At 46.9% G+C, this 20,301-nt stretch overlaps 1 protein-coding gene across 4 annotated transcripts in view; it reads left to right on the top strand.

The window, feature by feature from the left end:
• Gnb1 (G protein subunit beta 1) overlaps nucleotides 1-20,301 on the top strand; it is a 37,697-nt gene that overhangs the window by 4,919 nt on the left and 12,477 nt on the right. For all 4 annotated transcript variants that reach the window (XM_015501512.2, XM_015501511.2, XM_015501510.2 and 1 more), the window contains exons 2-6: nucleotides 4,428-4,529; nucleotides 10,534-10,572; nucleotides 12,334-12,440; nucleotides 16,771-16,834; nucleotides 18,324-18,486. In XM_015501512.2, coding sequence (XP_015356998.1) covers nucleotides 4,473-4,529; nucleotides 10,534-10,572; nucleotides 12,334-12,440; nucleotides 16,771-16,834; nucleotides 18,324-18,486 — 430 coding nt within the window. In that variant the 5' untranslated portion in view covers nucleotides 4,428-4,472. The remainder of the gene's footprint in view (nucleotides 1-4,427; nucleotides 4,530-10,533; nucleotides 10,573-12,333; nucleotides 12,441-16,770; nucleotides 16,835-18,323; nucleotides 18,487-20,301) is intronic.

The following is a 20,301-nucleotide window of genomic DNA, read 5'->3' on the forward strand; positions in this document are numbered from 1 at the left end:
CCCCCCTCCCCCTCCCCTTCCTCCTCTGTTGTCGTTGTTGTTTTGTTGTTTTGGTACCGGGGTGCTTTACCATTGAGCTACATCAATCACTAAGGTGCTTGGTCTAGCCTCAAAACTTGAGATTCTCCTGCCTCAGCCTCCTGAGCCACTAGGATTCCAGATGTATGCCTCCATGCCCAGCAGACCCCAGTATCTTAAGAAGTGATTTTTGTTTGTTTATTTTGGGGGGATATTCCTCAGCCCTTTTGAATTTTCACATTGAGATAGGTCTTGCTAAATTGCCCAGACTGGCCTCAAGCTTGCAATCCTCCTGCCTCAGCCTCCAAGGTAGCTGGGATTACAGGTGTGCACCATCACATCCAGTTTAAAAAGTGGTTTTCAATGGAAAATTGAAATACGTACAAAAGTATCTGCATAAGAAATTCCATCAGCAGACTAAGCTATTACTTGCTTATGGCTGGCCTTGTTTCTATGTGCCCCCCTCTATTTCCCTTCTTGGTTGTTTCAAAGCAAATTTCAGAGATACCATTTTGTTCTTCGGAGATTTCATTGTTGTCTTTAAATGATAAAGCCCCATTAAACGTGTAGTGCTGTTGTCACACCTACAAAGTTGCACAGTTCATGTGACTCCTTCCACAAGTCTGCTTTCTGCTTGGTAAGGGTATCCCTTAACTGCCTGAATCCACAGATCTTCCCTCTTTCCCTGGTCGCAGGAGTGTGATGTTAGGGATCACCGCTGTTGAAGACTGTGCTTCCAGCCAAGACCAGCAGTGCGCGCTCTCACCTGACTGCTGCTCAGATGTCGTCGTAGGCATCACGTACATATATATATATATATCTTCATTTCAGCTCTGTGACATAGATAACACTGTTCCCATTCTGCGGTAGCCAGACCAGAGAAGAGTGCTTTGGTGTGAGGGTCATAATCTTCACGTTTGCAAAACCAGAATCTTGAGCGCATTTCCATGCGTGTGGCCCCTGTAGCAGCTGTTGCAGCCTGGTGCCCCTGGGGGGCACTGTCAGTGGTGGTGGGCATTCATTCTCCGCTTCATTCAGGGGCCTTGATCCGAAGCATATGCCACTGCCCTGAGTTTGTCAGGAGGTGGTAGAGGCACCACCTGTCAAGCATGGTGCCACACGTATGGAATGTTCTTCTGGGAGAACCCTGCCAACACGCGGCTTACAGAGGTGTTGCATGCCATCTCAAGTAGGGGCAGATCCCTTTAGTACACATTTTCTGGTTTTTGTATTTTGTGGTGCTGGGGATCAAAGTCAGGGCCTTATGCATGCTAGGCACTAATAAACTGCACTCCCAGTCCACGGCTTTTAAATCATTTAAATTTCTATGAGTAGTATTTGTAAAACAAAAGTCCTAAATAAAATCTACTGGCAGATGTGGGTCATGAGCAGACATGAGACCTCAGCAGGACCTGTCTTAGGGGATTAAGGGGGAAAGTGCGGCCTCAGCAGGACCAGAGCTTACCCAGGTGTGTTGGAGGAGAGCAGCCCCAGGCAGGCAGAATTGATGGTGGGGCTTCCCAGAAGAGCTGGGGGACAAGGCGCAGCCTGGAGTAAATGTAAGTAGGACAGACATTTCATTCTTAAACTTTGAAAGTAGTATGAGCAGCTTTACCAACGCTGGGAGACTCGATAGAAAACCATGGCCAACGATTCTCATGAAAGTGTAGTTAGCCTCTAAGTATATGTTCTTCTAAAACAACTAGAAGTATTGCATTCAAATCTATGTTATTTTTAAATTTAATATATAATTAACAATCTCCCAAATTTTTGCATTGTTATTTCATTATTATCAGTGATACAGCACACTTTATCTAGCAATTATAAAAAGTTAACAATAGCCCTCCCCCCATTTTTAAACCAAAACATGTAGAGAAAATAATGTAAATGCTTCTTGACTCCATAGAGAAGCTGTTAATTTGGGGAGCTGGTGGCAAGCAGACCACTTATGAACCCCCAGGGAAGAGCAGAAACTGCCCCGCTCTTCCTGTGCCTTCTTGCAAAAACAGCCACTACTGGTCTTTTTTCCTATGTGTAGAAAAAAAGGTGGTCTAGTATTGGCACTGCTGCCTGTCCTCTTCACATGGAAGGGCATCCTGCCTTATGGGCTGGTCTGCTTGTTCCCCTGCTGTCTCTTCACAGTGACCGTGAACTTGAGCAGGTGGGGAAAGCCTTCTGTGTGATAAGCAGAAGGTGGCCTGCTCACGGTGTGTGCCATCCATTGCCCTGCAGCTCAGCTGGGGCCATGTGCCTGTGACCTGCAGGTGGGCCAGAGCAGTTCAGCTGTAAAACCCCCTTCCAGATTTTGTTGTGGAAAATAGTGTTTAAATTTTTCACCTTTACAAAGACTAGTGAGAAAGAAATTTATTGACAGGCATTTAAATTTTTTTTAAATATTTTTTTTTTGTAGTTGTACATAATAACTTCATTTTATTTATTTATTTATTTATTTTTATGTGGTTCTGAGGATCGAATCCTGGGCCTTGCACATGCAAGGTGAGCGCCCTTACCGCTGAGCGCTCTTACCGCTGAGCCATAACCCCAGCCCCAGGCATTTAAATTTTTAAAATTTACATTTTCTAGTTTTTCTCTAGTTGCTGAGGCTGGGCTGAACTTGGAATCCTGCCACAGCATCCTGAGTTGCGAGGATCACAGGTGCACGACACTGCACCTGACTAAATTGCCTGTTGACTAGAACTGTGCCTCCTGATGACCCTGACTGCCCCTTTTCCTCACACTGCCTCCAGATGGTGGGATGGAGGAGCCTCTTTACAACTGAGGACCATTCTGTTGGGGTGCTGGACTGGGAAAAACTGGCACTGTAACCTGCTATGAAATGCAAGCAGGGCAGTCGTGTGAACCAGCTTTCAGTTCTAAACATGGTTTCGTACTCTGTTGATCCTTCTTGCTCTCACATGGTGATGTTCATAAATTGCAGTCCTTAGGCTTGTGTGCTAAAGACTTAGAGCCAGGCGTGGTGGTTCACACCTATTGTCCCTCTACAAAAGAAGCTGAGACCAGAGGATTGTCTGAGCCCAGCAGTTCAAGACCAGCCTGGGCAAAAAAGCGAGTCCTCCGCATCTCAAGAAAGAAAAGAGGGACTCCCAGTCTTTCCCTACCAGAGTGGCCTGCCCAGTGAACTTGCCTTGTCCTGTGCCAACTACACTTTGTTCACGCAGGCAGCCTGGGCGTGGGCCCTCTTCCTATGGAGCTTTCCTCGTGGCTCCTGTCCCTCATGAGGAATGCCTGGAGAAGCAGCCCCCAGGGTCAGCAGTCTTTCTGAAACTTGCTGTACACTGAGCTTTCCTAGACAGTAGCAACCGCAGGTCCTGGTCTGCATGTCGGGGACTCTGCCTCAGGTCACAGCCAAGCGTGCAGGCCTTTCTTGGTAGTTCTGCAGACTCGCTCTCACCACTTGTGAGTTTGAGAGTACTCTGGTTCCCTGAGAGACTGGTGTTTAACTGACACTTTTTTGCAGTTTCCAGTGCTGATGGGCACACTCACCCCTCTGTCCCTGCTAAGCAGCCCCCAAGGGCACTTTGTTGTTTGAAGAGAGACTGGTGTCATCAGTGAGCACACATTAGGACTCTGCAATGAGGAGCAAGAGACGATGATTTTTGGATGCTTTTGTGCAGAGGAAGGTGATGAGGAACATTAAAAAACTAGGCTTTGTGGGTCATTCAGATAAAGCCCCCCCAGATGTGTTTAAATCTCGGGGACATTAGATATTTGATGTATAGTGTAGTAACCCTATTACTTTTACATGGAATTGTGATGGTAAAGTTGTGAGCCTGTGTGACTTGCATGAGAAACTGAGATCCGTGTGGGAACCGTGTTTGCATGTAAGAGCTGACGTTCCAAAGTGAATAAGGTGCTGGTGGTTCCAGCTGAATAAGGCTCTGGTCTTATTTATGACTGACTCAGCAGCCAAGGTCCTAATCAGAAATGCCATCTCCTGTGACATCCTCCTGGGAAAAGGCTTTTCAAGAGGATGGTTTTGGTAGACTCTTGATAAGGGAACCGGGCAGGCATACGGGCTCCCACTAGCCTGATTGGGAATGAAGGACTGCTGGATACTACCTCTGTCCTTTCAGGATTGCTGTGGTTACTGCCGTGGCTTCAGGGTTCTAGTTTGCCAAATACCTGTGGTTGTTTCCTAAGGTAACTGCCCCTGGGATTTGGTGTGGTGTCTACTCTAAAAGTTAGTCTTGTGTCCTTGGTTTATAGGGGAGACTCAGAAAACGACAGTGTTAAGCATTTGCATTTTCCTGAAGAATGCTAAAACAAGTTTTCTTTTTTTTTTTTTTCAATCCACTATCGAAGTCCTGTGAGACATGGTCACATTATGCAAAGCCAGTGTGTAATTGTCATCTTCACTTACCAATTTTTTTGTGCTGTTTCTGTCTCAGATCACGGATTCTTTGAGGTGGCACTGAAAGCACCAAGACCTGAAGATGAGTGAACTTGACCAGTTGCGGCAGGAGGCGGAACAACTGAAAAACCAAATCAGAGTATGTACCTGCATGTGTCCAGACTCACTAGTCATGTGGTTCAGACCAGACGGTACCATCACAGGAAGGGGGTTATAGAGCCAGGCTTTTGGTCTTTCGGACAGAAATTGAATCTTTTTCTTTTCTTTTTTTTTTTTTTTTTTTTTGGTACCAGGGATTAAATTCAATGGCACTTGTCCACTGAGCCACATCCCAGCCCTATTTTGTATTTTATTTAGAGACGGGGTCTCATTGAGTTGCTTAGCACCTCGCCATTGCTGAGGCTGACTTTGAACTCGTGATCCTCCTGCCTCGGTCTCCCGAGCTGCTGGGATTACAGGCATTTGCTACCTCATCCGGTTGAAATTGAATCTTAATTTGGCTCAGCATGTGCTAGTCTTAGATCCAGTACTTTGTTTTCATGCACATTATAATTATTGGTTATTTGAATACATATGAAATGTTTCTGTAGAATTCAGAAAGGTCTGTTTTACCACCACCACCACTCCTTGTCTTCTTTTCTTTTTTTCTTTGGTACTGGGATTGAACCCACGATGTTCTACCACTGAGAGGCATCCTCAGCCCTTTTATTTAATTTTGTTGCCCAGGCTTCCTTGAAATTGTGACTTTCCTGCCTTAGCCTCCCATATAGCTGGGATTGCAGGCATGTACCACCATGCCTGGCTCTTGTGTGCTTTTTGTCTTCACCTTGGGAAATAGTTTTGTGACTTGGTCACTGTATCACAGGGTGAATTCTGCCCCGTCCCCTGAAGATAATGGCTACCAACTTTAGGGTAGACAAGGTGCTTACAGACAAGAGCTTTAACAACAACAAAGCAAAAGTATTTTAGCTGTGACTGTTTTTCTTTCTTTCTTTTTTTTTTTTTTTTTTCCTTAATTTCAAAGAGGAATATTCCCTAGGGATGGCTGTGGGAACCTACGACTTTTGAGAGACTGAAAGCTAGATGTATCTGATTGAGGTTAAAACCAGACAATGAATAACTTCAACGGAATTCTAAAACATTGAATTCTCGGGACTGCAGTTGTGGCTCAGTGGTGGAGCGCTCACCAGCACCACGTAAAAATAAACGAATAAAGGTTAACAAAAGGCCACAAACATTTAACTCTCTCTTGCTTTCCTCCTTTCTTGTTTTGATGGTGCTGGGTTGACACTTGGGTCCTCTTGTCTAAAAGGCAAATTCTACCACTAAGCCATACCCCCACCCGACACCTATTGCTAAATTGCAGAATCCACAGGCTTTTTATAAGGGAGAGGTTGATCTAAAAGGAGTTAGTTCTGCTTGGTCCCCTCTGTGAACATTTTTTAGAGACACATTAATGCAACAGTGTGTGTGTCCTCCCACTTGCCATGATGAATGAGGGAAGAGGAGACAGGCTCATCAGCAGAAACCCAGCATCGGCGGGGCTTTTGTCTGTTGGGAACTTCCTCTGACTGGCTTAGTCTCCTCTGTGAGGCTCTGGCTGTCCTTCAGAGCACCCCTTTACAAGAAGTCACAGTGTTGAGCACGTTTCTGAACAGCAGCTCAGTTCTGAGTGCAGTGCCAGGACAAAGCCGCAGGCTTCGTTCTACATGCCAGTCATGCCCAGCAGCCTTGCGGGAGAAAGAAGCACCAACCTCATGTTCGCCACCTTTGTCTCAGACTTGAGAAAAAACAATGGAATTACTGAAATTTACAGCTGGAAAAAAATAGAAAATATCCTCTAGTTTAGGAATTCTACAGCTGGATGTTTAAAATGGCCTGCTACAGTTCAATGCATGAGAGAAGGATCTAGATTTTTATTAGCTTTATTAGGTCAGGCTTCCTCAATGTGTGTCTTTACCCAGGACTAACTAATGAAATACATTTTAAAATATTTGCTTTGATATAAAGTTATTCCCTGACATACTTGTTTGAATAAAACCAAAAGATATTTCTCTATTTTATTTTTTGGTGATGCTGGGAATCTTACTAGGGCCTCATACCCATCAGGCAAGCAAGAACTTTATAACTGAGCTATACTTGTGTTTTTTGGGGGTTTGGGGGGGTTGTTTGTTTTGAGACAGGGTTTCTCTCTGTTACCCAGACTGATCTCAAACTTATGGGCTTAAGTGATTCTTCCGCCTCAGTCTCCCGAGAGTAGCTGGGATCACAGGTGAGAACTTCCATCCCTGTCTTGCCTAAAAATTTGTCTGACTTAAAAGCTTAAGCTTCTAGCTGGGAGTGGTGGTATGTGCCTACAATCCCAGCTACTCAGGAAATTGAGGCAGGAGGATCCCAGATTGATGGCCAGCACCAGCAACTTCATGAGGCCCTGACTCAAAATTTAAAGAAAAAATTAAAAGGGCTTGGGGTCTAGTTCAGTGGTAAAGCCCCTGGGGTTTCAATCTGCAGTACAAAAAACAAACTCTTAAGCTTCTACATAATTCATTTTGAAGTAAGCACTGGTTTTGGTAAATTAAAAAGCAAAACTGTGATGTTGTTGCTTAATATTAATGTTAGTGTAATTGAGTCATTTTCCCTGAATTCAAAGCACTCTAATTGGTTTACTGCTTTTGAGATCATATTTCTTCTTTACCCAAAACCCGATGGCTAAGAATGTAACCAGAGTGGTACAGGCTGAGGGGTTGTGAAGCCCTGCCTGTGTGCCTGATGGAGTGGACATGTGCCCATGTGTGACTGTCCTGCTAAGACATGTTGCCTTCCATGGCTCTGTGATCTTTTTGTGATCCTGGGGACCCAAGCCAGGTCCTCACATGTGCTTGGCACATACTCCACTGAGCTGCAGACCCAGTACTTTCTAAAAAATTGCCCAGGCTGGCCTTGAATTTGTGATCCTCCTACCTCTATCTCCTGAGTCCCTGGGACATTTTGTTTTTCTAATAAGTGAAAATTTTTCATAAATTGTTGCTCATAAATGTGGACTCGGCTCTGTTCACAAGAGACCGTGTGGTAGAGGGAGACTGACGGGAGACACTCTCCTGTGTTTTCACCCTCACATGTGGAACGCACAGGGTCCTCCTGGGCCCACGTGGTGGCACATGGCCTTTGATAAATGCTCTTGTTGCCATATTAAAAATGTGGAGGCAAGCAGCCCTTGCAAGTCTCCTTTCAGTGTTTTAGTATGTGCTTGGTGCTCTTTTATTGAGGTGTTTGTCTTCAGAGTTCAATTCATAGCCCACCCTTAAGGGAATGCCTCCATTCGCCCCAGTGCATTTCACCTGCACACGGTCAAGGCCCAGGAGCCCATCGTGGGCAGCGCGGCTCCATACCATTCCTGTACCCTTGCTATCCTGATGAGGATCTACTCCATAGACACCTGCCTGGGGTTTGGGCTTTGTCTCTGAAGTGAGGACTCGGTGCTGTGCTGCCTCCTTTGCACAGGACCAGGGGGTGAGTTGAAGGCCGTTGAGTCCATTACCCCAAATGGGAAGAGAAAACTTCTTTCAAAAAGTATGTTTTTGTGAGTATTCGAGGATGGCATGCTGATTAAAGCTGCAGAGCGAACAGGAAACAGCAGGTGATTCCAAGAAGGGTCTTTTTTTCTTTCTTAGATTTGATTTTCAGCTTAAAAGACCCCAAAGGACGTTTCATTCTTTTGATTGTATTATTGAGGAAACATGGGTTCTTGGAGATGCTGATTGAAACAAGGCATAGCTTAAATACTCAGAGGGCACAACTCACTCAGGAACAGACCAGCTGCCCTGAACACATGGTGCAGAAACTGGAATTGGCCAGAGCCCAGGCCTTAGCTCCATGTGTGAGATAGCAGGACACCCGCATAACAAGAGAGTGAAGCCTCTCCTGTGGCATTGCTTAGGGTCTACCATTTGTCTGGACAGAATAGGAGAAGGGTTGTTTGTTTGATCATTCCCTCTGATGGAGTGGACAATGTGCTCTGCTGTGCGTGTCCATTGCACTAGAAGTTAACTGAGGGACGTTGCACTGTCCTCCTCGAGCAGGTGCGGGGCTGGCTTGCACCAGGAGGCTTTTCTACAGCTTGCAGATGAAGGAGTGTGTTCTGAGAGGCACTGAGCTCCCTGACAGCCATGCTGGCCGAAGTGGAGAGGCCTGGGCTTGCCTGTGCTTCCCCTGCTCTTCAGCAGTGGTCTCACCACAGCCAGCTCTAGGCGTGTCTAGATGCCCACATGGATGTTAGAAATCAACCAGGGTTAAGCTGCTTAGGTGCCGTATTTTATTTCTTCTGTTTAAAAAATTCCTGTTGTATGGCTGGGGATATAGCTCAGTTGGTAGAGTGCTTGCCTCGCCTGCACAAGGCCCTGGGTTCAATCTCCAGCACCACACGCACACAAAAAATTTCCTGTTGTGCCTTTTTTGAAGCAAAAGCCATATATAATATTAACACACATGTATTTGGAAATAAATATTAAGCTTCATACTTGGCAGAAAAAATTAATTGATGAGAAGACTTGCTACTCTGAATCTTTCTCATCTACTTTACTCCAGAATTTGTTTTCAGTTGACCCCCCGCGGCTGCTCACTTTGCTGCTGAACTGCATTCCCAGCCCAGCTCTCCTCATTTTATTACTGATGTAAAAATGCTTTTTTGGTGTGTTTTAATAACAAGCAGAATTACTAATAACTTCCATTAAAGAAGAATTTGGAATCTAGGTTTGGTATGCAGTAATAGTAATCTCAGCATATTTCCATGCTATCAGTTCCCAAGTATTGCCGTCAACTTCATAAAAAATGGTCATCTCCAGTGAAGTGGTTTGTCCTGAAATACTGCTCTGGCAGTGCCCCAGCTGGCATGGTGGTAACAGGTGGTCAGATGACAAAGCGTTTTCTTACTAGGAATTGTGGTGGGTTCCTTCAGGTCATGCTCCACTCAGATGCTGAACCTCATAAAGCTGTCGCCTCGTTTTCCTTCATGATACGGAGCTTTCTACTTACAACAACACATGCTGATTTGAGATTTCAGGACTCATTTTCTAGTAACTTTTGATCACTTCTTAGTGGTGTAAACAATTTAACATTCATGGTGTATCTCTTCACAGTTCTTACCTGCTTCCATAGATTTACAGAGATGAAAGCAGATTGATAGATATCCAGGTATGGTGACACACACCTGTCATCCCAGCCATTGGTGAGGCTGAGGCAGGAGGATTGCAAGTTCGAGGCCAGCCTGGGCAACTTAGCAAGGCCTTATCCCAAAATAAAAAGGGCTGGGAATGTGGCTCAGTGGCAAAGCACCCCTGGGTTTAAAAAAATGAAGAGCCGGGCACAGTGGCACATGCCTGTAATCCCAGCAGCTTGGGCGGCTGAGGCAGGAAGGTCACAAGTTCAAAGCCAGCCTATGCAAAAGTGAGGTTCTAAGCAACTCAGTGAGACCTGTCTCTAAATAAAAAACAAAATAGGGCTGGGGAACTGGAGGTGTGGCTCAGTGGTCGAGTGCCCCTGAGTTCAATCCCCGGCACCAAAAGAAGAAAAAGAAGGGACTACAGATTGATAACAGGATAGCTTTGACCAGGAAGTTTAATCAGGGTTTGAGTGTCTGATTCCTGATTCCTTGCTGTTTACATAGAATTTAGATTTAATGATTATATGGCTTGAAAGCAAAGTCCTTAGTTAATACAATCTAGAAGAACATTTGTTTGGCCTGGGTAGTGGGTCTTTTGGGGGGCCCCCACCCCCACCCCTTTTACCCTCAGGTGTCTCTGGACAAAAGCACGTGTCTGGTGGCCCTGGAAAGGCAGTGTTGGTTCCCGTGCTTTTCTTTGCTGTCCCAGCTTCCAGTGTGCTCTTTCCAGGGCTGCCTAAAGTTCTGAGACCTGTGGGTACTGCAGGCTTGGGTGGGTTTGGGTATCATGAGTGTCTATACAGGGTGGCCTGGGCAGTCCACAAGCACAGTGCACTGGGGGAGAGGGGAGGCAGGGGAGATTGCCCCACCCTGTTCTGCTGGTGCTGTTTGCAGTTGGTGGAGGCTCTCTGAAACTTGCATGTGGGGGGAGTCCTGGGACTGAATGTAAGAGATGTGACTATCTTACTTTGTCCTTGTCTTTCAGGATGCTCGAAAAGCATGTGCAGATGCAACTCTCTCCCAGGTAAGAAACAATTGCACAGCGCAGTGTCCCTCCCAGGGCAGAGGCTGGTGGGGCCTGGCACCTGCCCACAGAACTGGAGTGACCTTGCCCCTGGGGCTCCTGTGCAGTAAGGTGGAAGGCCACTGCAGGGTGCTTCATTCAGAAGTCCTTCTGAATCTAGGCATGAGGAGCCATGGCTTTTTTCTAAATGAAAGCAGTGTCTCTCCAGCATTAAAGAATCACTTCCTGGTACAAAAGTGATAGTTATAAAATACTGTTGTCTTAAGGTGGGTTTGACCATTCTCTAATCAACGGAACCTGCCTTAGAACTTCACTGTGTAATGTCCACTTTGGCAGTTCCTCAAAAAGTTAAATGTTGAAGTTAGCTAATCCCCAAAAACCACGTGCTGAATGTTTTCTCTGATATAAGGATGATGATTCACAATGGGGTTGGGGACAGGGAGCATGAGAGGATTAGACAATCTCTAGTTAGAGCAAAGGAGAGGGAGGGGAAAGGAGAGGGCATGCGGGTAGGAAAGACAGTGGAATGAGATGGACATTATTACCCTAAGTACATGTATGGAGACATAAATGTTGTTGACTCTAATTTGTATACAAACCAGAGATATGAAAAATTGTGCTCTATATGTATAATATGAATTGTAATACATTCTGCTGTCATATTTAACAAATTAGATTGAAAAATAACTAAAACAAAGGCTAAATGTAAGATTACCATATGACCCAGCAGTTGCTGCTAGATATGTGCCCAAGAGAATTGAAAACTGGTTTTCAAACAAGCAGTGTTAAGGAGCCCCTTCATCCCTGGGGTGTGCTCTGAGACCCCCATGGAGACTGCAGCCGTGGTACCAAGCCCCACATGCACCGGCCTGATCCTATACATCTTTACCTGCGATGAGATTGGCTCATACGCCATGCTTAGGAATAGGCCATAGCAGGAACTACTGAGAGGAACAGCTGTAGGGCCCCAGTGTGTGTGGGGGGGTGTGTGTTGCTGCCCACGGCCTACACTGTGTGCCTGGCCGAGGGGCCACATGGGCCCACCATCAACGCAAGTGTGTTGAGGTTAAGCTGGAAACCTGGCAGCTGCCCAGTGACTGATGAGCAGATGGTGTGTTTCACGGCATGGGCACGCTGGACAAGGGCAGTTGCTCCTATCTGGAGTTTCCGACTGTTTGACCTTAGGGAACGAGTCGTAAAGAGCAAAGCCACCAATAGCATGGGGCTGGCGGCCTGCTCACGGCAGCCAGTGGACTGGGTGACTGCGTGCACAAGGACTGTAGTGCCTCTGCAACACAGCATCACTTGATAGGCCTCGTAGGCACTGGGACCAGGACAAAAGCCAGACCCATGGCTGTGGACTCTGACCCTTGTCAGTGTGAAAGGTCTAGAGGAGGGAAGTGAGTGTGCAGGGGCTAGGAGGGACCTGGGGAGCAGGGCTCCCAGGGCAGGCCTCCTGTCCTCCGGTGGTGGTGGCCGCATCGCATCGGGCAGGCACTGAGTGCTGCAGGGTAGCAGCCAGAATGTGGGTACTTCATATTCTGTGGACCTCACCTGTGAGGGGAAAGGGAGAAGCCAGCACCTCTGCTGTGCACAGGAGAGGGAAAGGAAGGCCAAGGGTGTGTGCGCCTGCAGTGGAAGGTGCAGAATGCTGTCCAACAGCCGTGGAAGAGCTAGGTCTTGGCACGCGGGAGAGAGAGCCTGAAGCTGGAGGGTTGCTCCTCACCCATGCTCATCTGCACTGACTTTCTTATTTTTAAGATCACAAACAACATCGACCCTGTGGGAAGAATCCAGATGCGCACCAGGAGAACACTGAGGGGGCACCTGGCCAAGATCTACGCAATGCACTGGGGCACTGATTCCAGGTACGGGCCTGACCGGTGCGAGGGTGGCATGTTCTGCTCTTTTAGGGGAAAACACTAACTCAGAAGTTGAGTCAGACACTGAGCAGGCGGGGTCCAACGCTCACAGGCACTCGTTCCCTGGACAGGCTCCATTGGCCAGGGTTGCACTCATGGTCTCAGGAGAGTCACCACTTCAGCTCTGCCTCCCTTCTCCACTCACCCGTCCTTTGGTTTCTGCACCTTTGTTCCAGCTCTGCTGTTTGCTGCTCATGGGACCTCAAGGAAGCTGTCTCCCTCTCTGTGCCCTGGGTCCTCTGGTCCTAGCATGTTCCTAGGGGTTCCAGACCTGTTCTGGGCACTGGAACGTGGAGTGTGCATGGCTTAGTTGGTCTCTCCAGCCCTCACTTGGCAGGCATGTGGGGCTGTGCACCTTAGCAGCTGACCCCAACTTCCCACCTGATTTGTGTGTCCCCTTCTACTTGCTTGCCACCCCAAGGAGGTGAAGCCCCTCATGGCTCCTGTTTCTTCTGAGTTGAGTTCTACCCCTTGCTCAGACTTATATCTTCCTCTGGGTATCTCCCCTCCACCACCCTCCCTCCCTTGGCCTTCCCTTTCCTCACCCTATTCACACCCCACTCATCCGGTCTGTCTGAACTGGCCAGCTGTGCCAAAGCAGAGTCTGTTAGTTAAACTCTTCTCCTTTTCCTCTTTTCTTTCAGAGGTAACTAGAAAACCTGGCTTTTCTGCTTTTCTACCCAAATAATAAAATACATTGCTACTTGGTTTGTGTGACCATAACATGCTCTTTCAGACCCTACATACAAGTGTTAACATGCCTTTCCTTGTAGTTTGTGTGTGTGTGTGTGTGTGCGTGCAGTTGTCAAAGTGGTATTTTCTGCTTGGCTTTCTTTTTTTTGAATTGTCTGCTTTAGAGTGTGAATAGGGAGAGAACAAAGGATTCTATCTTTAGTTTGTTCTGTACAGGGTCCCGCAATTGCATGTGCAGATAGGCCCTCGTGATCATTTAATGATGGCATCAAAGAGAGAATAAAAAGGAACGGAGGGTCGTGAGGAGCTGCTGCCAAGAGGGTTAGGGTTTCAGCTAGATGGGAAGGGTGCACTTCAGAGACGAGCACACAGCACCATGACCATAGTTAGTGATGATGATATTAGGAGTTCTTTCATTCTTATATTTTTCAGAATTGGGGACAGAGCCCTGGGCTTTGAACTTGGCAGGCAAATGCTCTACCACCGAGCTACGTTCCTAGCCCAAGAGTAATTTTGTTTAGTTTTTTAAAAGTTGTAAACAGGAAGAAGAAAGAATATCCTTACTGATAATCCCACCTTAGATTTGTTATCAGAAGTACATGGTGACGCAGGATATGGCTTTCTTGTGTGTCCGCTGTTGGGTTGGACAGTGCTGTAGCCATACTGTCTGCAGAGCTCATATCAGCCGTGTGCTCTCCTTCCCCAGCCTGGCTGTGGGCTCCGTGCCTGAAGGGTACATGTGAGCTGCGGCCAGGTGCACTCGGGCAATTGGCCTGAGCAGTGGCATGAGAGCAGGGCTGGGCAAGATGGGTGGACTGCACCAGGTCACTTGCTGTGTGGGACTCGTGTTCCGTGTGGTCTCAAACTGGAGTCTGACCTTGAAAGCCCGGATTCAGGAGGAAGAAGAGCACACATTAGCTGGACTGAGTTCAGGATGGTGGCACTCTGGTGGCACTCCTGTGCACAAGAGGCCACTGGGTGTCTGCTGGTGTGCCCTTGTTCCTGGGTAGATGGTAGGTGTGTGGCTTTGTTCTTTATCGTTCTTCAAGCTGAACCGTTGTGGTTCATAACACACAACCACAGAACAGAACCAAAGAACAATGTGGAGCTGGGCCTCTGCTGTTCAAAGTATTCCGGGGTTGTTTCTTCTAGTAGCCATGTTTTCCAAGATGCAAGTCCAAAATAGTTGTTTTGGGGTTTTCTGGGACTTGTGTCTTCCTGTATTGCCGTCCTCAGTTTCCTGCCTTCATTGAGCGACTGTACAGGTTGTTCCTCACAGGGACAGTGGAGCCCTTGCCTGGCGTAAAAGGCACTGGGCGCAATCCTGGCTCTGTGGCTTGGGCCAGAGGTCATGACCAAGGTTGCTCCGTCCTGTGTAGGATGGGGACACTTAGTCGTGGTAGTGCTGACAATTCCCCTTTCAAGCCAGAGCGCCTAGGGAGTGCTTGTGTCCGTGTGCTGGGTGCAGGACGTGTGGGTTTGTGGTGCTTTTGGAGACACCATTTCTGGCATAGGGGTTAATGTTAATTTTCTTTCTCCTTCCTCAAAAAGTCTGCTGAGGCCTGTGCCTGGCAGCGAGAGCCCACCCCCCTCTGGGATGATGAGGGTGAGCTGCACTGGGGCTGTGATGGCTCTTTTCAGTGGCCTGCAGTCCTCAGGCTTGCTCCCAGCTCCCGCCTTGATGTTGAGGGCACCTCGGGAGACTTAGTGAGCTGTGTTCATTCCTCAACAGGAACCTGACCTTGGGATTAGGAGTCCTGTCTTCTCTCACCTTCCGGAGGATCAGCACACAGCTTAACGTTGCCCTGACCCCTGGGCAAGTCAGCAGTTATTAAGCTTTTTGAATTGGAGACCTCTCTGAAGGTGACCCCCCCTGACTGGGAGGATGAGCTGCTAAAGGTGGCTCTGATGTTTCATATAAAGGCTCAGAAAGGCCAGACAAAAATAGAGCAGCAGAGGAGACCTTTGCTATCTCAGGGAAATGGAGGGAAGCACCTGGCGCATGGGGTCTGAACCTGGAGAAGTTGGCTTAAGAATGGCACCTGAATGCTGGGGTACAGGCCTGTTGTAGACACAGCTTAGCATGCACAAGGCCGTGTCCCATCCCTGGCACCAGAGAAGAGTATCTGCAAAGTAATAGGATTGGATTCTGCTTTTGATTTAGTTCTGATCGGTTTTGTAGCAAAGTGCTGAGGTTTTATTCTTTGCCCAACTTGTTGACTTCTTTGTAAAGAAAATTTGTGTGTAGTTTAGTGTCACAGGGATCCATATTTGAGTTTTACCTCAAACTTTTGATTAGCTTCAAGTAGCCACATTATGCGTACAGCTAAAACTGTTGGAACCTCTGTGTTTTTTGTTTTGGAGTAATTGGGATTGAACCCTAGGGTGCTGTCCCACTGAGCTACCTCCCCAGTCCTCTTATATTTTGAGACAGGGTCAGGCTAAGTTTCCCAGCTGGACTGGAACTTGCCATCCTCCTGCCTCAGCCTCCCAAGTAGCTGGTGTTACAGGCAAGGCCACCACACCTGACAAAACAACACATGCCGTAGAATGCTCATGAGTAGTTGTGGCTCCCAGAATCACCCTCACTCTGCTTGCTTTCCACATGACTTTAATTCCTTTGCCCATTAGTCATGCTTTACTTTTGCAGCATCCTGTCTTAATTCTGCAAGTACAGGTAGGGCAGCTTCTCCACACAGACCCCAAACTTTGCATGGTTGCCCAGAGCAAGAGAGCAGTTGTGAAAGGTTTGTGATGCTCCATGGTCTCTGCCATTGAGGTGCAGTTCTGCATCCTTTCTCATCTCCTTACTGTGGAGGTGGGTGCTAGGTAGAGACCTGCATTCCAGTGTTCATACAGGCTGCTGCATTTGATGGTTTGTTTGGTTTTTTTGTTGTTGTTGTTGTGTGGTTTTTAAATTATCTATATATATATATATATTTTTGGTACCAAGGATTGAACTTGGGGGCACTCTACCACTGAGTCACATCCCCAACCCTATTTTGAATTTATTTAGAGACAGGGTCTCACTGAATTGCTTAGCACCTCACCATTACTGAGGCTGGCTTTGAACTCACAATCTTCCTTTCTCAGCCTCCCGAGCCAGTGGGATTACAGGTATGCGTCACTGCATCCAGCTGATAGGGGTTTTGGATGAGAAATGTTTCGTGAATTTGGAAGGTCTAAAAGCTTTCTATTTATTTATATCCAGGCTTTCTCTTTGCCAGAATGGAACAGAAAATTGTATAGTAAATATTTTGTATCACTTTTGGCTCTTGAGAGATCTGCTCCTTGACTTAACTGAGGGGAAGGCAGGCGGCAGCAGCTGTGAGAGGAGATGGGTCTGTCTGCACCTACAAGTGAGGAACCTGGTGGTCTTTGCAGTCTGAGCCATGAGTTCATGTCTTCACAGTTGGTATATTTGGGTTCTTTTTCTTATCAGTAGGTGTGTTTTGTCTCAAGCCAGTGTAACATGGAAGCACATATTGGAAGTCACCAGAGTTCCAGTTTCCATTCTATTCCATTTCTTTGTGGGATTTCTGTGGCCAGTGGGACTAATGGTTTGCTTCTATTTTTTCTCCAGGCTTCTCGTCAGTGCCTCGCAGGACGGAAAGCTCATCATCTGGGATAGCTATACCACAAACAAGGTAGGCTGCTTAAGACCCTTCCCTGAAACACCCCCAGAGAGTGGTTTGTTCCTACCACCTCACCTGACGTGGCTGGCAGGGGGCAGTCTCAGAAAGTCTTGTGTTCAATGGTGAGGTCCCATAGGAGAGATGAAACAGCTAGCTGCCTGTGTGTGTTTAGGGGGTGGGGCTCTTACACTCCTGCTTCTCCCGCCGAGAATTGGGAATTAACCCCTGGGGTGTTTTACCACTGAGCTGTGTCCCTAACCCTTTTTTAATTAATTTATTTATTTTGAGAGAGGGTCTCACTATGTTGCTTAGTCTGGCTTGGAATTTGCATTCTCCTGCCTCAGCCTTCTGAGTAACTGAGATTACAGGTATGCACCGCCATGCCTGGCTTTGTAGAATACAAAAATACAGATTTTCATTTAGTTACAGCTTTTTTTTTCTCCCCCCCCCTTTTTTTTTTTTAGTTACAGCTTTTTACAAAGGATAATCTGAAAGGCATTTTACTTTGAATCATAAATTAAATTATTTTTAGAATTTATCCAGACCTGGGAATGTAAGGCTCTGGTCTGTCCCCATCACCTGGGCATGAGACTGCATGCCCATAATTCCAGCTCCTTAGGGGCTGAGACAAGAGGGTCACCTGAGTCAGACTGAACCATCTAGTAAGCCCCCTTTTCAAAAAAGTTAGGGGAGGCTGGGGATAGAGCATCTGCCTAACATGTGGAAGGCTCTTGGTTCAATCCCTAGCATTGCCCAAAAGCAAATTTAAGAAAATCTATGTTGTCTGGTGTGGCTGGGGTCATGGCTCAGTGGTGGAGTGCTTGCCTACACATGGAGGCTCTGGGTTCAGTCCTCAGCACCACATACAAATATAAAGGTGAAGTGTCTTATCTACAACTAAAAATAATAATAATCTAATGCTTTAGAGAAAAAAGTACTATCATGAGCCCAAACAGATAATATAAACAATCTAATGTGATTATATTTTACTAAAGAATACTAAATGTGTATTAAAGATCACAGAAATTCTAGTAAGTGTATCTAAAACGCAGGGAGGTTTATGTGACCAACTGATGATAACAGGAATTTGGTTACTTCAGTAAAGGTATTCTGGTTTTTAAATGAAACCTCAGCCATCTGGCAAGCTGATGAAATGCTGCCTTTACCATCTCTGGATCAGGAGGCAGCACTGCTGGCGTTCAGATGCCTGCCTTGCTCTGAATCGTGCCTTCAGTGAACTCTGCGTTAGGTTGGCATCGCAGTGTGCAGCTCTGGGTTTCCAGGCATTTCTCTCTCAGTAGCTTGGGCTGAATGTTGAGAAGCAAAAGCTGAGTCATGCTGTCTTCTGAGACAGGGTCTCCCTGTGTTGCATAGGTGGGTCTTGAACTTGAAGCAGTCACCCCACTTCCACCTCCTGTGTGGCTGGGTCTGCAGGTGTGCACCACCAAACCTGGTGGAGGTCAGTGTTCTTGAGCTTGTTGTCTGTGTTTCTGCCTTTTAGGTCCACGCCATCCCTCTGCGCTCTTCCTGGGTCATGACCTGTGCTTACGCCCCTTCTGGGAACTACGTGGCCTGTGGTGGCCTGGACAACATTTGCTCCATTTACAACCTGAAAACTCGCGAAGGGAATGTGCGTGTGAGTCGTGAGCTGGCAGGACACACAGGTACACACTCATTAATAACCTTCAAAGGATGCAAGCTGCTTACTCAGGGTCCTCAGAGCGTGTTTTGATGCTCACCTCCTGTCAGTCATGAATAAGATGGGTTCAAATCAAAGTCACAGTAATGGCCAGAAGTCCTGGACATGAAAGCTAGGCCTGAAGTACCTGGACCAGTCAGGACCTGCGGGCTTGTCACTGTAACTGGACCTGTGGCGTCCCCACCTTCTCGTGTGCATCAGTGTACCATAGCTGAGTCTTTCCCTGCAGTGTCTTCATCTTGAGCACCTCTCCGCAGGAGGTTCCTCATCTGAACAGGTGTGTTTGCTGCACAGGGGCTTTCCCCTGGGATCCCAGCCCTCGTAACAAGGCTCAGCGTTTCAGAGAAAAGAAGGCCCCATCTCGTACTTCACTTCTATGGCTGTGTCCCGAACCCTGTCCCCCAGGGTACTCTTGGCAGCACATCATGGGCTCCCTGCTTCACGTGAAGCCAGGGAACTGACCCTCACCCGGGTGATCAACACTGCTCTTCACATCTGTTGGCAGTCTGGGAGTGAGTGGCTCAGGGCCAGGAAAGAGCATGTCCGTTGTCCTCTTTAAGACAGCCTTCCTTACTTCAGGTTGATTTCTCCTTAATTTTCCAACTTCTTAGGTGGGCCCGTAGCCCACTGGTTTTAAACTTTGTTTTCATAAGCACTTTTTTAAATTTTTAAATTTTTTAATTCTAATTTGCTATATATGACAGCAGAATGCATTACAATTCATATTACACATATATACATATAGAGCACAATTTTTCATATCTCTGGTTGTATACAAAGTACATTTACACCATTACGGTCATAAGCACTTTTGAAGATACAGGTTGCCTGTAAGTCTGGCTTTAAATTTAAGTTGCATTCTGCAAATTTTGACCTACCATATTTAAATTATCATACCAGATGATATATTTCTAATGCTCTTGTGAATGTTTGGCTCACGGGGCATATATCTGAAGTTTTCGTGGTTAACTTGTTGATTTTGAATTATATGCCATTGTGTTCAGAAAGCAGTTCTTAAAACTGTGAGCCTGTGCTCTGTGAAGATGGCCACATTGTGTTAGGCAGTGTCCGTGTACGTGTTAATTAATTAGAGCAAGTTGTGACATGTCTATGTTTTCTGTTTCACTTGCATGAAGTACTGAGGAAGGGTGTTGATAGGATGTCCTTCCTTATCCCTCCCTTTCAGTCTGTCGAGTTTTACTTCCTGTGTTTTGTGCTCAGCTAGCTGGTACATCTGCATGTTTGTGTGGTGTCCTCTTGCCATGCCCCACATCCCTCATGGGACTGCCCCACATGGGGTTTCTTGTTAAGTCTCCTTTATCCAACCTCACATAGCCGGTCCACCCTTGTGCTCAAGGTTTACATGCCATATTTTTTCTTCTTTCCTTTCCCCTTTGTGTGTCTTTATTCATGGTCTCTTGGACACTGCGTGAGTTGGGCCATGGATCTTGTCCCTCCTCGGAAGGCCTCTACCTGTTAAACGGTTGTTACTTCATACCTGTTCTGCGTGCGTGGGCTCTTCACTTTATGGGGAGTCTCCGCTGTGAGAGTGTGTCGAGCGCACCGGACACACATCCTTGCCTTACGCACCCTTGTGATGGCAAGGCTGTCTCAGGGATGAGGCTCGCTGCTACTTCTGAGCATCCCCAGGGTACTATGCAGCACCTGGTCAGTGCTGGACAAGATTCCTAGTCAGATCCCAGCCCTGCCTGTGTGGTTGTTATCTCTGCTGCTGGGCCCTGCTCTGTTGCCCTCTGCCATGTTGTGCTTCTCCTGGACT

The sequence above is a fragment of the Marmota marmota genome, unplaced genomic scaffold (genome assembly GCF_001458135.2).
Source record: "Marmota marmota marmota unplaced genomic scaffold, marMar, whole genome shotgun sequence".
NCBI classification, from domain to species: Eukaryota; Metazoa; Chordata; class Mammalia; order Rodentia; family Sciuridae; genus Marmota; species Marmota marmota.